The sequence below is a fragment of the Scatophagus argus genome, chromosome 18 (assembly GCF_020382885.2).
Source record: "Scatophagus argus isolate fScaArg1 chromosome 18, fScaArg1.pri, whole genome shotgun sequence".
In the NCBI taxonomy this organism is placed as follows: Eukaryota; Metazoa; Chordata; class Actinopteri; family Scatophagidae; genus Scatophagus; species Scatophagus argus.
The window spans coordinates 11,055,937-11,071,939 of record NC_058510.1 but is presented as its reverse complement, the minus strand read 5'-3'; the positions used below and the strand labels follow the sequence as shown (position 1 = coordinate 11,071,939).

Genomic DNA, 16,003 nt, shown 5'->3' with positions numbered 1-16,003 from the left:
AACCCATTATGATTCGCTCTCTCTCGCTGTAAGGTGTAGTAGACATGGGGTTTAAATTACTTTTAAGGCCCTGACTGGCTTTTCCCCCCGAACATCCCTTTGTTGCTGTCTTTTATTGTGGGCCTTTATCAAACACACTCACACAGTGGTTTCCATTGCAGATGCTGGTTGCTTTTATATTTGGAAAATCAAAGTTTTTCTTATGTTATATACTGGTAACCACCTGAAGCTTACCTCAATTTTATCCTTCCAGCACTATGGATAAATAATAAGGATAAGTCTGTAAGGATCAGGTTTTTAAAATTCTGTATTGAATTTCACACCACCTTAACAATCACACTCATAAAACAAAACAAACAACAGCTGCTTTTATTTATATATATATATAAAACCCAAAGCAATTCAGCTTTCAGTAAATCAGTGTGCCATGTTAGGTTAAACGCAGCAAGGATGACGCCAAAGAGATGCAAAAATTTAATAAAGATTATTTATTTCCAGTGTTTGTTGAGGGAGGGCAATGCACCCACGTTTTGCGCTACACAGGCGAGATATTCACTGTTCAGAAAACATCGTCTCATGCAGTTTTTAAAGATGGGTTTGTTGTTTTATTTATCTATTTTTTTTCTCCCAGGTCTTAAGCACCCATACATTTTACTGCACTTCAAAAAAAGGAGGTCAGGGGGTTTGGTGGAGCAATGACACAAAGACATGGACATAAATTTGAATGCTCTGATGTCGTTGTGGGTTTAACTAGGAAAAACCACAAACCTAAATGAAAAGTCTCTGGAATGCCTGTGAGGTTATTCTCTCCTAAAAATATTTTGGAAAATGTATTCCCATCTTTGACAACTGTTGGTAAAAACAGTTTTAAAAAAAGGAGGGGAAAAAAGAGGCACTTTTTCTTGCTGAATTCAAACGTATGTAATAACTTACTTTTTGGACTATAATCAGACAATGTTTGGAAATAAAAAACTACTGTACCAAGCAATACATACTATAGTATCAGCATTTCATTACTGTTTTTTTTCAGTCTTTATTTGATATAACTATAATAATCCTCCAGTCCCTCAAGCTAATATCTGGCTGTTGTGACTGTACTGTGAAAAAACAAACTTCCCACAGCACCCAGCACAGAAAGCAGCCTTCAGTTACATCCACATACTTCAAGTACAGGCAAATAAAAACACATACATATTGTTTTGAAAATGACAATATTGTCACAAGCAACTAGTGTTAGTCCAAAGAGAGCAATACATTCTTCATACCGCTTATCACAGGAAGAACTGAACTTTATTCTTCCTCCTGCATTCTCATAGTCGGGCTGACTCTTCTTTTAGTGCTGTATAACAATACAGAGAGTCCATTTCTGTCCTATTAACACCACAAATCAACAAAAAAAGTCACATTCTTGTATTAGTAGGGCAGGAGGAAGTCTGAGTTGTTATTTTTTTTTTTTTCCCACATCTGTTCCAGTATAGCCAACATGTCGGTGGAATTTCACACATAAACATCTCTTCAACCAGTAACAATAACATGAGCCTATACACAGTATGTACAGTAGATACATTAAGTATACTTTGTAGAAAAAATATTGTGCAGTAACCTTAGCTAAAATGCTCACATTCATACGTTTATGCACTCATTCTTTAAAAAAACAAAAAATAATAAAAATCTATACAAATACGTTAGACAAGACCACTCTTGCAGTTTCACAGATATTGGTAGAACCGTGAGCGGACAACTTGTGCTCCAGACAGTTTGTGTGGGTGAGCATCTGCCCCGAGGCTGGCTTTGTTTTTGCCTTGTAGCCCACTACCGTTAACGTGCTCACCCGACAGCAGCTGTGTGCCCGCAGATGCACAAGGAGGAGGTTTTTCTGGAGCTACATCCTGGGCATCTGGTTGATCATCTTCAGGGACGGCTTTGGGAGCAACCTCCACGCTCGAACTGGAGCCTCTGCACCGCTCTCTAGTGATCCAGTCCCGGATGGAGAGGTCCTGAGAGGAACATCGCGGCTTGAGCTGGTCTAGAGCCGACAGCTCGGCTGCCTGGTCCACGCCACCCTGCTCCCTCCAGTCATTGATGACCGCCAGCTCTGCGAAGTCTCTCTGCCCCCCCATGGTGTGCCTCCGGCGGATGTTCTTCTTCTTCCCACGAGCGTCTGGAGTTCGGTTCTTCTGGGTGAACATATCATCAGCAGATGTGCGTAACCTGAACTTGAACCGTTCTGTGATCTTAAGGTGCCAGGCTGGTTCAGGACGCTCCGACTCGCTGCGTGAGGATGAGCTGAGGCTGCTTGTTGACCGCCCTTTCTTCATCACCTCCAGGACTCGAGAGAGTCGCGTAGAAGACTCTGCCCTACCTTCACTGCGCTCCCCACTCCCAGCTACTCCCTCTACTGATGACTCACTGTCTGTCTTATGTCTCAGGGACCACCTTCTAGAGAGCGTGTCGCACTCAATCATCCTGTGCGACGGGAAAAGGCGCCGCGCTTCCAGTTTTGGTGTGGTGCTCCCCTCGGCTGCTCCACCTCTTCGTGGTCCACTCTTTTCCAGACTTTGCTCTGGGCAGGGTGTAGACTGGCTGCTGCCACCGCCTGGAGCAAAAACTGGAAAGTCACTTTCACTGTCTGTCTCCATGGGTCGGCCTTCACTAATGAGCTCGCTGCGTTCATCATCTGCCTCCTCCCCGCCTTGCAGCTCTGGACTCAGTGCGCTGGACTCTGCACCAGTCAAGAATGTGATGGAAGAAGTGGTGGAGTAGTCAGAGGTGATGGAGCTCACCTCCGCACCAGCAGATGCCCCTGGACCTGCTCCCAATCCGACACATGCTCCTGCAGGAAAATCAGCTGATGTTCCTGCACTCCACTTTTTTGGTCTCGACCGCGGCATTGATGCTCCAGAGCTCATGGTCCCGAGGTCTGAGGTGTTTTCATCAAGCTGGGATGGAGGATCCGACAAGGAGGATTTTCCCTGAGGAACTGCTTGGGAGCCAGAGATTTGTGGGGATGGCGAGGGGGAAGGTGGGGGGTGTCTGGACGGAGTCTTCTCCTTCATGAATAAGGAGTTTCTGTGCTCTCTCTTAGCTTTAGGCGTGAGCTCCACAGTTCTTCCATTCTCTTTCCTTTCCTCTACTCGTACTGGTTGCTTTGGATTGGGTTTAGCATTGGGGCCAGGACGACTTTCGCTCTGTACCTCGGTCTGGAGGCTGTGGTGGTTTGGCTTCTGACCAGGGATTTCCTTTTTGGGGAACACAGCATCTAAATCATCATCTGAACTGCTAGGCTGAGGCTTCTCCTTTGACTTCTTTCTTTTGCGGTTGGCTGCAGCAAAGATGGAGGAGACCAGGAGCTCTCGGCTGCACTGGTCCTTCCCTGAGCCCCAGGAACCCTGCAGGACGAAGGAGAAGAGAGCAGGGGGGATACCAAAATGAGTACTTCCAATGCTGAGAAACACAATGAAGGAACACGGCAAAAAGAAAAGAAAAGAAACCCTTCAACCCTTTCTGGAGACTCAAACCTATTCTCCACGAGCTCCTTTGAAGCACCACAAACCAAAGAAATGGACAGAGAGAGGAACATTAACAGGCGCCATTAACAGAGAGCACAATGTTTTTTGTTTTTCCATGCCAGCCTTAAAGCAGAAGCAGGAGAAGCAGTAGCACAGCATGAACTGAAGCGTCCCTGCTCAAGCCTTAGCTCCGGCACGACTGAGCTGACGAAAAAGGCAGCCACATGTTAGCAGTGCAGTGATGCAAAGCACCTGCTCCTGCTGATGACACTTTCTCAAGTGTTTTTATCTCATAAAAAGCAACTTCATAATCCTGAGCTCCTTAGCCACAAGTATTAAGTTTAATGTGCCATGAAGCAGAAATGAAAAGTGGTTCTAGCTCACTGGATTTCCAGTCACTTCATAAACTTACAGGATCAATTCACCCAAATGACAAAGAACATATTTTCTTGCTTAGTCCAGGAGGTGCCCATCTATGCAGGCAGTTTTGGTTTTATTTGTCTATTTTTTGGGACCTCTAGTTATGAAAATTCTGCTTAAATCCTGATACTTTGGATCTGAAGGCATATTTGTAATTTCTGCTGAGAAATTTCATTTTTTTAAAAAAAAAGCTCAACAGAAGCAGCATCCTGGTCACTGAATGATCAACAGTACAGCATGTCAACAATTTTCGCTGTGACTATTTCTTCTGTAGAAAGTAGATCCAGCAGACAGGTGTGTGAGGCCACCAACAGTAAATCCCTCAATAAGTGCAACCTTGTTGCACAACAGCTTTCAGTAAAACCTTAGGTGTGATCTTGCTGGTAATCTTTCATGATAATACATATGTGACAAATGAAATTCTATTCCATTATATTGGCTTAGACACAGAAAAAGTGGGTATCTGTACCACCTGGGCAAGTGTTAGACAGAATTGAGTAAGAAAATGCTGTTTTTCATGATTTGGGTGAAACTCTCAGTGTAAGTTTATTCGATGTCGGTCTTGACTGGAGGTGGGACCGATCTGTCTACCTACCTCCTGTCATCCTACACTACCAGTGGCCTGAGAGGGTTAACACTGGGCTCACACACACTCACCTTTGATTTAGCTGAGTCACTAGTTGGTGAATCTGTGGGTAAAGGAGAGAAGAAATGGGACAAGTTAGACAATTATACGCAATCAATCACATCAAGGAGGTGCCTCGTGGGAACATGAATCAGGAAGAAACAAGAACAGAACCGTGTTGATGAGGAAGATCGTGTAAAGAGTGAAACAAAGAGAAAACACAAGACTGATGACAAATGAGCACAGACATGAGCAGACAAGAGGCCATGCTTCACACAGGGACAGATGAGCTCTACGTTACACTCAGATCCACATCTACATGGCATGTGACATTCTTTCTCCAACCCTGACACACACCTGAACATCGAGCCCAGAAAGTCGGGTACAGATACCTCCAAACTTCCCTCAAGTTTCTTAAGTGATACTGAGTGCAACTTCAGCAATGAACACAACAAGTACATTGAAGAGCAGCTTAACAGTGAGGCTGACAAAGTGCCATGCAACACAATGATGGCGACTGAAGTTAGAAAAGGATATGGAAGTATGCAGATTTGAACCGCATCAGAAAAACATCTGACACCACAGACTGGCTGGATGTGGTTTCAATAAACTCATTTCCTTGTAACACTATAAGTCATGGTTCTCCTAAGTTAAATTTGGTCTAAACCAGTGGTTCACAACATCATTGGTTTACAGATTTATCTACTTTCAACCTGCCGTCGTAGCTGTCTTACGAAAACTCTGTCCATTTCTAAATTGGAAACTCATCAAGAGCTAGTAAAATAGCTTTTGTGACAAATCTTTTTTCTGCACTCTCTTTATTTTCTTAAAGTTTATTTTGGGTTAAAAGGTATAAAATTTTGTTTGACAGTGAATTCTTAAGAAAATCAATCAACTAATTTGGACTGCAACAAGTCCAAGAGCTCAAATAAGATTGAAGTTTCCTTCTCATACTGTTTCATTTGAATATTACCTTCAAGAAGTCATGAAAAGTAAAAAGTAAAAAAAAAATAGAAGAGTCTGAAAGTAATATGACCCCTTCCATTCATCTGTCAACCTAAACACTGGAAACCCCAGGCTTAAAAAACAAGCAGTCTGAAGAAAGTAGTCTAAAACTGGGAGAAAAAAAAAGTAATATACTGTGGGTCAACAACTAACTGATCAAAGAGGAAGTAAGCAAACATATTGTAACACATTGATCCCCTGACTGACAATGGCTTTTAGCTGAACTGAGGAAGCAGTGTGAGGGGATGTGAGCTGCCGTGACAGCAGTGACACGATGATGACAGAGACGGCTATGGAAGAAACCAAAAAACAAAGGACAAGTGACAGGGGGGTAACAGAGGGGCTAGCTATATGAAAAGAGAGGACTCTACATGAGAATGAGAGTGTCAGCAAGGAAAACCTACAATCAGTCCTCACCTGCTCTGTAATCACATCTACTTAAATCATCCGTCGTTTCTAGCTAAAATTTGCTTTTTGTTTGGTGTGACATAGCCAAGCCCCCCTATACACCCCTTACAATACAGATGATGGCACAATATGCAAGTGCACACTGACTGGTGACGTAAAAACCATACCATGCTATCTCTCCTGTTGGCAAGCTTGCGAGATAGTGAGGAGAGACAGCGGAGAGCCTTTCAGACAGTAGCACCGGCCTGTGTTGTGTAAACTCTGACAGAAAACCTACAACACCGGACACTGTACAGTACCGTGTAGCCGCTTCGCTTCCCATTTTCCTCACGTTTTCTTTGTTTAATTCTTTTGTTTCTCTTTGGCATTTCTTGCACTTAATAGAGCTGCGGGTTCCTGCAGACTAGGCAGCTACACTGGGGGCAACAATCCTCCTTCTTCCTACAGTTCCAGCTGTCCATCACGGACATTATAGAGTCCATCAGTGTCATCATGGTGCGATAGACTCCTCCCACTTGGCCTGTGTCAAGATCAGTATGTGTGAATGCTGGGAAAGCCTTTAGGACACCCGACAGAGCCTCACTAGAGACAGAGGAATCAGAGGTCGCCTTTCACTGTAAAAACATCTATTTCTGACGTGGGAAAGAACATGCCGTATTAGTGCAACAGTAGGCAGGATAAAGGAGGGGGAGAAAACACAGCCCAATAGTGGAGATTGACCAAAACAAGGTATTAAAGGGCAGAGGGATTGAAAGAGGAAAATGACATCTAAATCTATTAAGTGTTTAAAAGTCTGACAAATACAGAGGAGGAGAAAGAGGAGGAGGGGACAAATCTCCTAAAGCGAATGGAGAAAACATAACAATTTATTGCATCCTTTCAGTTTTCAGCGATGCAAATAAATTGCCAACTGAAACCCACACAGGCATTTGGACTCAAGGTTAGCCATAGACATTTCTATCTAGTGGCAACAGCCAAAGAAGCAGAGGGTGAGCTTGGCCTACGAGGAGAAGCAGCGTTATCAACATTCGTCACCACTTTACACACCAGTGCCTCTCTGAGCACAGCAGAGAAAGGGCAGAGAAGGGTTAACCCACCAAAGAGCTGGTCTGCCAAAGTGTTACCTGATACTTCACCCTGCGATGTGCCCGTACGGCCGATGTTGGTGAGCAGGTGGTCGATGTTGGGGACGGGCTGAGACTCCACTGCGCTCTCCTCCTGGGACACGGTCTGAAAGGAGCAAATGTAACACAGCTTGAAAACACTCGCTGCTTCTTTAGACACCTTCAGTAAACAATCCTTCATTGTCCTACTCACTAAGTAAGTTTGGGTAAGTGAAACCAACAGCAAGAGGTATGTTAGAGGGTACTTCTGGGTTGATTGTAGTTGTCTGAATGAATTTTTTGCGTAAAATTGCTCTTTTTGTGAAGAATAAAGTATTTGAACTAGAGGGAACAGAGCTGGAAGAGCATAATTAAATGGCAATGATGTCTGTACCCACCACTGGATCTCCATTTCCCTCTTCAGTGAAAAACCAGTCATACTAGAGGACAGAAAACAAAAGCATTAAAAATCAAGTTTTTGTATTTCACATGTGAAATATGGTTTGATACCTTTTAGCAGTTAAAAACCTGATGCTCACATTTTGAATGAGGGTCTCCACTATCCTGTACTGGTCTGGCATGTGTGTCACCATATGGGTCATGTTGTCCTCTGTGGTCCGCACCAGAGTTGGACCAAACACAATGGCTAGGTTCCTTGGTTCCATCTTGTAAACAAGAAACCAACATTTCATTGTACATTTGCAACTCTCTGATGAAAACGTAAGTCAAAATAAAGACATTTCTTACGCACCTTATTCTTCTCTGAATTTTCAGCCACCGTTTTCAGATGAGCTGAGAGGAACTTTAGAGTCTCATAATGATGATCTGGCAACTCATGAAGCTGTAAGATAGGATTTTTTTTCTTTTGTTTACAGCTCTCCAATACACGGTGTGAACAGGTTGTAAAAAAGCAAACCTTAACAATTTAAGAGTAAATACTTTAAATAATAAAAATAATATCCAACAAGGAAGGGACAAAATGAATTGTCAGGGCAACTCACCAGTCTCTTGAGCACTTTGAGCCTCTCCACTGGGTCTTCTGTTCTGTTGGCTTCTATAAAATCTGCATACTTCTCTGCAGGTAGCAAAGGAAAATGAAAATGAAAAATGTAGTCCACATTTTTGACCACTAGATGGCATGCACAACCTTTGAAAAAGCATCCCACCATTTGTGAACAACGGCTCTGGAAGTTTTCGGAAGAAGGACTTGAGTAAACTGCTGATCACATTAAGGTCCCTCCATTTCTGTAAAAGATGAGATTAGCTTATGAAGGGTTATTGTGTTAATTCAACATGCAGGATAATTTTAGGGTTTCACCAAGGTGCTATAGCTCTGCCTACAATGTGAGACCTTGGAGATCGACTGAAGCAACATCGATCGATACAGTGACTCACATCATCGTGGATATCAATGTCGTTCATGCCCTTGTTATTGAGTTCCTCCTGCATGTTGGAGATTGCAGCGTTGTTCCCTGGCACTCTGTAGATTCCTGTGTACTCTAGCCCCCTCTCTTCTACCAGCTTACAGCAGACATCCACAATCAGAGGCACAAACTAGAATACAGAAAAAAAAGAAGAAAATGTTTAGCTCATTGGACCTGGAGGACAAAAGGCTAAAGCAAGGGTAAAAACATGAAATCTCACTGCAGGTGAAATTGCATCTACAAGAGTGATATGCAGAAAAACCCTGAAACTCTTAATACAGAAGCATTCTCTAACGTTTCTCCACAAACGCGTTCACTCTTTTAGGTGTTTTATGACAAATCAATACAGACCTTGTTGTTCTGTGCAGGAGGACAGTCATCCAGCCTCACTCCAAACGTGACTCCAGGAGATGGCTTCTTCTCGAAAGGTTTCCTCATCAGCCCTGGGATGCCCTTCCTCCAGGTTCCTTTGTCCTTGGGAGGGCTGGTGTCATCTGCATGCAAAGTGCAACAATGAGAATCTGTGACTCCATGACACATTTAGCATTATGATTGATTTTATCTTTCTAAAAATATCAAACACTAAGAAAAAGACAAACTTATATCACATGAGAATTGTTTTGTTTCTTACCTTTATGCATGTTCTTCCTCTCCTGCTCAGGTTTGGGTGAGTGCGGACTCGTTGCTTTGGTCTCTCCTTTACCTCCCAGCAGCGTATGTCTGATGCTCAGCGACTGGCGTGAGGGTTTGGGCGAAGGCTCTGTCTTGCTGCCCGTCGGGCTGGGTGAGTCATGGACACAGAACACAAAATGAGCCTTGCAAACGGAGCTAAGTTATCCAGCACTGTGTTTCATGCTCTCCCAAGTGGAGAGGACCTCCGCCTTCTTCGTCCCTGCCCCCAACCCCTTACCTCATCAAGGTGTTGTACTCCTTGATCTTCCTGCTGATGAGGTCATGGCTGGTGAAGACCGCGTTCTAAAAAAAGAAAGAGGAAGGAAGGAAGGACAGGGAAACAATAGGTGATGTTTAAGGCATCAGGTGCAACAGCCCCCCCCCCCCCACCAGGCCATAACGGATCTTTACATAACCTGCTGTTATCAGGTGACACAGGTAAGACCTTTGGTATGCCATAGTATGCACATTGTGGCTACTTCCTAAAAAGAGGGGAAAGATGGGCTTAAATTTCTCATCAGGGGGAAAGCCTGCCTACCAGCACCAGTACCCACTGACAGACATCAGTAGATGGTTGCAATAAATTTAGCAGCAGCAACATAAGGGGACCTGAGACATAAATTGGACATAAATTTAAATCCTTAAACAATGTCTTGCTGAAGCAAAGAGGGCCATGACTTAAATGGGAGGAAGGGGATGTGACAGTCACTGTAGGACAACAGGACAATCATATAGTAGGTTATGTCACACTGTCAGGTGTTATAACAGAGGACGCTCACCGGGGCAGTGACCTGTAATAAGACACTGAGGCAGCTGCACTGGTAAGAGCTGTATAAGTTGACATGGTAAAGCGTGTCAATAAAATCATAGAACATAAAAAGATGCTGCTGTTTGTTTATTTGATTCAAATTATTTTATATAAATATTCAGATTAAGGCAGTACAATCCTTCAAATGTTTTCGCCCCTGTGGACAGTATTTCTGAACGACTAGAGACTGGACCACTCTTGAATTGCGTCTGTATGTGCTTGCTCCCTAAGAATAACTTCTTCTTGTTGTTGTTGCATGAGTCTTGATGAAAGATTCTCACCTCCTCATCCAGGCTGCTGTTCTCTTGTATGACTCTAATCCAGGCCAGCATATCCTCTCTGTCCTCAGCCTGGAACAGGTACTCACAGTCCGATGTGGTCAGCCGCAGCACATTCTTGCGCTTTGTGTCGCTGTATGAGATGTCAATCAGACAGGCCTTGATGCTGATTGGCAGGGGCTCATCCACTGTTTGGCAGTTGGCATGAGCATGCCCCTCCTTTTTGTCTTTATAAAGGCAGAGGTAGTGGCCTCTCAACACGGCATACATCTGTTTCCACGGGCGCATACCCCCGCCGACACGCTGCAGAAATAGGTCATGACAAGGAGACAAGTTTACAGAGCAAAGATGAAGCAATTTTACTGTAATCTTTCTATAAATGTTTCTTTTGTTGGCATTATAACACACGGGCATAATCACAGACAGCACGAGACCTCATACAAGGAGGTCAAAAGCACTCTCATGAGTTCAAACTGGTCAAACAGGTGAAACATATAGTACAGCTTATGAAAGTCAGACAAAGAAATACTCTGGAAACAAGGGCAGCCCTGCTACTGTTTATAAACTACATTATACAGTTCATGTCATGTAATGGTTGTGTGCTCTCTGCTTTCTGTGCCAGTGTGTGAGCCATATAATGTGATGGCTGCTCATGTAGAGTCTGTTCACACCTTGCCCTTGTCTGAGCTGAGCTGCTTGAAATGCAGCAAACCCTCCTTGGTGGCGTCACAGAAGACGTCTGATGAAGAATCCCTCCTGGATCCTGAATCTTCAGATGACCTGTCCACAGCCTGCGACAGAAGTAACAAGAAAGAAAATAACATCAAGTCAGGAAAGCATTTGGAAGACTGTAATGTTTTCTGACAGAAATGACAATAAAGAGAGAGAGAGAGAGTGACGTGTGTGACTATTAGTTCCAACTTTCGACACCCAGACCACTTTTGAGAAAGTCCAATGTTCATCAGTCAAAAAGAACAAAATAAAATAAATACATAAAAAATCAACTTCTAAACCCTTTAAATCAATTACTTACAAGAGAAGTCTGATGTTGCGTTTACAGCTGTCCATATTTCACATAATCACATTTGCTTTTATCTTCTGGGTGTGAATTAATGAGCTGATAAACCTTCAAAGTGGAAACATGTGGCAGGTGAGCACAAACGGAAGTGAACAAACAAACACGGGTCGGACTCACCTTCCTAAGACTTTTCAGACCAGGTATTAAGGACCTCCTGAGCGATGAAGGAAAGAAAAATGAGAGAAAGAGTCTGACATTCTTAGATGAGATCAAGAGAAGCTTCAGGATCACAACAAATGCTTGAAATACAATCGATGTTTTGTTCTTTGCTATAATCGTTTTAACGATAATATCCCATCAAAATGTATATAAAGGGTACGGTTTGCCTTTACTTCCGTTTGGCAGGTGTGACTTACCCTCTGCTTTCTTCCCGATAGTTATCCAGGCCTTCATCATATGACTTGGATCGCTCCGTTTTAGTACCAGAATCTGACTCAATAATTGTGAGACGGAGAGAATCTATTAAGAGAGGGTTAAGCAATTACTTGTAACTGTTCATAACCTGTTCTGCCAAGTCCAGTAACTGTCAGCGATTTGCTGCTTTAATGCGAAAATACCTTGGTCATGTGAGAGCTGGCGTCGAATGAGAGGGGACGGAGAAGTGGGGCTGGGTGGGATGGTGGTGATGATGGGCGCTCCAGATATCACAGCAGAGGCAAGAATGTGTGTGCTGTCCTGGTCAATACTGGGGCTAGATGGTTCATCTGAGGACAGGAAAAGTAGAATTTAGAAATATTGTGAGATGACACTGAGCAGTTTAGGTAAGAACTGACCGTTAGCTAAACCCCTCAATAAAGCAGCAACTGTCCAATCAAGATGAAGCAGTGTACATGGGGCTTGTAAAAGACACCAACCTCAAAGAAAAAGAAATAATAATAATAATATTACTAGTACAAAAGTTTACACCCTCCACCACCAACGCTCAAGCAAGCTCCAGCTGCTTCTTGTAATGCTACTGATAAAAGTAAAAACATAGCTAAGTACTGGTTCAAAATACGTATGTGTAAGTCATGAAGCTACTGTTTAATTTGACAAGATTAATTAGGAGGGTAGCTAATTGCTAGGGCTACAGAATCTGATGGTTGTTGTTGTTGTTGTGTTAGCCAGCAAAATCCAGAGTCACTGGCAGGAAACGATAAGCCTGCATTTGTCTTCCTTTGTCTGAAATCAAGAAGCCTTTTTTTTCATAGATTGACCACAACATTGAGTGGTATACTTTATGTGCCACTGTTATTGTTACAACTATTGTGCCAAATAAGAAGCCATGCTGTTTTTGCTGCATTGCTGTTGCCATGCTTGTCGGGCATGGCAACAGCAATAGGATGACCGGGATTCAACCCCAGCTAAACACCCGTACAAACCTGGCTACAAGTTCACCTGTACTCTGCACCAGGAAATATCACACTGCAATTTCAATTCACTGGAAATAAATGTGTGATTCATCTCTGCTATCTCAGTCTGAATAAACATTTCAGCAGAGAGCAATAAAATGCTTTGACAGAGGCGTACGAGGAACAAAGAAAAAAAAAAAAAGCGATGCAGACAGAGACCCAGTCAGCACGTAGATAAGTGTTTCTGTTCTGATAAGCCGGCACACACCTTTCCTTTTTAAATACCCACATGCAGGATAGTCAGCCAACATTACATCATGTCTGATGTGTTATATCAGCAAAATGGCAAGCCCTAAAAACAAATTGAGAGACATGTACTGTATGACGAACAAGGACCTGCGACTGTGCTGATGCAGGATGGCAGGTGAAACCAAATAAAGCACTACCAACAAAGGGTGTAAGAAAATGTCAATACACTTGAGTATTACAGTATTAGGTTTAGCTACACAGTGTTTCTGAGACTCAACGCAGTATCAACTGTTAAACAATAGTTTACAAAGATTCGTGGCTGTGGTTCATTTTGTGTTGTGTTTAAACCCCTGACAGCTCAACAGCAGTGTTGCAATCTGTCTCCTCCACTCCATGGTAACGACAGTTGAGACAGGAAGAAATTAAGCTCCTACCTGAACAGAAATAACACAGGCCTATGGAAAAATATATCACGTTGCTTACAGTATTGCAATGTACTTAATCATGACATCTGTATTGTGATATGTGTCATTTTGCTAGATAACTGTTAAAAGCTGCACTTAATGCTTGTCACTGAAGTGACACCTTTAAGAAAAACAGTGTCTAGTCATAAATGCACTTCAAGAAATGCAAACCCCAAAGTCTTTACAATGCAGTCAAAAAAATACAGTAAAAAAACCTTAATGATTACATTCTTTCACATCTCAATGCACTGATGCAGATAAATCTTTAACTTTCAGCGGCAAGACTTAACATGAAACATATGATCTGCTTGCTAGCTGTTCACAGATTGCTGCTGTGAAATCCCTTCTCAAACCTCATACCATGTCCCATGACGCCGCAAACCTCATTTCTGCTAAGCCAGGCAGATGCCCATTTCATTTAATCACTTGTTTATGTACCTTCATTCCCCCTTCTGGGAAGACGCTGGCAGTCAGTGATGTCTGACACGTACGGATTTCATTTACTTTACACTGGATGTCAATTGTAGACATCAAGATTGACTTGGTCTTAATTAGTACGTGCAGAAACATAAATCTTTAAACAAATAGTTACACATCCCCCGTAACACCACTCTAGCTTTTTCTGTGAAATATGAAGCTACAGTCAGGAAATTTTAAGCTTAGCATAGCGTAAGGTCAAGGAGGAGGAAACAAGAGATGTAACTTGCCTCTTTCAGTCCAAATGCACCACAAATCCAAACTCTGACTATTTCTTAGCCTCTTTATTAACTATTGAAATATTCGCACATATAGTTACCTTCAGAAACATTTGATTTTTCACACCTACCAAAGTACTACTGGAATAGGAACCATCCAGCACATCAAACACAACAGAAGGGTGAAGAAGGCCGGATGTTTGTGTACACTGAGGACATCTCCAATGCCAATGTTATTCTAGTGTGTTTGCTAAACAGTAATGCTTTTTCATGATCCACTGGAATAGATAAGCATTCACATTTGATGCACTAAAAGTATGTTAATTGCTTTAGTTGTGTATCTATGTTTTAAACCTTTGGACAAAAACAGATTGTTGTTTCTTCCTGCTTCCAGTCAGGATTTATGCTACGCTAAGCTAACCAGCTGCTGATTGTAACTTCATATTTAATGTACACACATGAAAGTGATATCGATGTAAACTTTGCAGATAACATACATATCTCCAAAATGTCACAGTAGTCCTCCAAATATAAAACTTTAACCAATGCAGCACCATTCACCTTCACAGCACAACAGTGGGAAGTGCTAAAATCTCAAATCTGATATCGATAAAAAAAACATGAGCAGAGGTATGTTTGTGTATGTATTGGGAAATGGTGTTGGAAGAAGATATGATTAACCCCCTCAGGTTCTGGGGTATGAAGAAGAACAAGAGCTGCTCTCATTGGTTGGTGATGAGTCACCAATGAGAGCACAACAGGATGCAAGATCGAGTTCACGCTTGTTAGGTTATGTCAGATTAACTGGCAGATACGTGAATTTGAACAAACACTACAGCAAGTAAGAATAGCCTTTAGTTCCACTAGGACACATTTGCTTTGTTAAGAATTCAGTTTTTAAGGAAAACAATGGAGGAAGGATCTCTCTCCATCCTGAACATGAGACGTGACAATTTGCATGTACTGCAGCAAAAACAACCGTGCTCCATTCCCAGTCCAAAAAAAAATGCTTGGCAGACACCTAATGTTCCACTTATTGTTTGGAACTGTACTATGAAATCAAATTAAAGCAGATTGCTGTAGGAATGCTCTTATTTCTCTTATGTCACAGCCCATTTGGCCCATTCTTTCAGCATTTCAATGCCTGTATAACATGTTCTGCTGTGACTGTAACTTAAGTAATGTATGGTATACTTTAACCGATAAGGCTCTCATTACTTGTGATGTTCCACATCACAAGTAATCCACAGCATATTCAGGATGACACCTAAACAGAATACCTTTCTTTGTAGTATTATAAGTACTCAACAAAGGACAGGAATACACTTAATACATCATCTATTTTTGTGATTAAATCATCACCTCCTGAAGCAGAAGGTTGCTGTCTTACAATTTGGTTTCCATGGATAGAGGAGGATTCATGGTAGATCTCATTTGTAAAGAATCCACAAAATGGGGTGATAATGAAAGTATGTTCACACATAACTAATAGTGGACAGAAATACTAGGTAGACTACCTTTTTAAAAGAGGGGTTTTGAGATAGGATATGAATGTGAACTCATAAACCAGCCACAAGCCTGACTTGTGGCTGACAGGCCAGCTAGGCTGCTGATGAGTGATGCTGTACAGAACTGATGTGTTTTCGACAAAAAACAAATATTGTTTGACACTTTTCCTCCATGCCGCACACCTCTGTTCGAGACATCATCCTTCACATCTCACAACACGAGACAGAAATACAGTTACAGCTTGAAAAACGCAGAGACTTTGTTTACCATGGCGACAACTACTGCAGAGGCATAAATAATGACAAACAACTGGAATTTCTGTCGAGCAACACATCAGTTCTGTTTATCAACAAAGCATAAAACTAAGCAGATAGAATTTCAGACTGGAAATACTATCTAACTAATGAAAATGACGCCCATTTGCA

The 16,003-nt window shown here is 42.3% G+C and overlaps 1 protein-coding gene across 7 annotated transcripts in view; it reads right to left on the bottom strand.

Moving 5' to 3' along the window:
• Positions 1-149: 149 nt before the first annotated feature.
• Positions 150-16,003, bottom strand: part of LOC124049311 (rho GTPase-activating protein 21-like) — a 70,815-nt gene continuing 54,961 nt past the window's right edge. For all 7 annotated transcript variants that reach the window (XM_046370795.1, XM_046370791.1, XM_046370792.1 and 4 more), the window contains 17 exons: positions 11,888-12,034; positions 11,687-11,789; positions 11,448-11,484; positions 10,924-11,043; positions 10,256-10,555; positions 9,405-9,469; positions 9,126-9,274; positions 8,846-8,988; positions 8,466-8,624; positions 8,237-8,315; positions 8,072-8,145; positions 7,822-7,911; positions 7,610-7,735; positions 7,469-7,510; positions 7,092-7,197; positions 4,587-4,618; positions 150-3,389 (listed from right to left, as the gene is read on the bottom strand). In XM_046370795.1, coding sequence (XP_046226751.1) covers positions 1,710-3,389; positions 4,587-4,618; positions 7,092-7,197; positions 7,469-7,510; positions 7,610-7,735; positions 7,822-7,911; positions 8,072-8,145; positions 8,237-8,315; positions 8,466-8,624; positions 8,846-8,988; positions 9,126-9,274; positions 9,405-9,469; positions 10,256-10,555; positions 10,924-11,043; positions 11,448-11,484; positions 11,687-11,789; positions 11,888-12,034 — 3,452 coding nt within the window. In that variant the 3' untranslated portion in view covers positions 150-1,709. The remainder of the gene's footprint in view (positions 3,390-4,586; positions 4,619-7,091; positions 7,198-7,468; positions 7,511-7,609; positions 7,736-7,821; positions 7,912-8,071; positions 8,146-8,236; positions 8,316-8,465; positions 8,625-8,845; positions 8,989-9,125; positions 9,275-9,404; positions 9,470-10,255; positions 10,556-10,923; positions 11,044-11,447; positions 11,485-11,686; positions 11,790-11,887; positions 12,035-16,003) is intronic.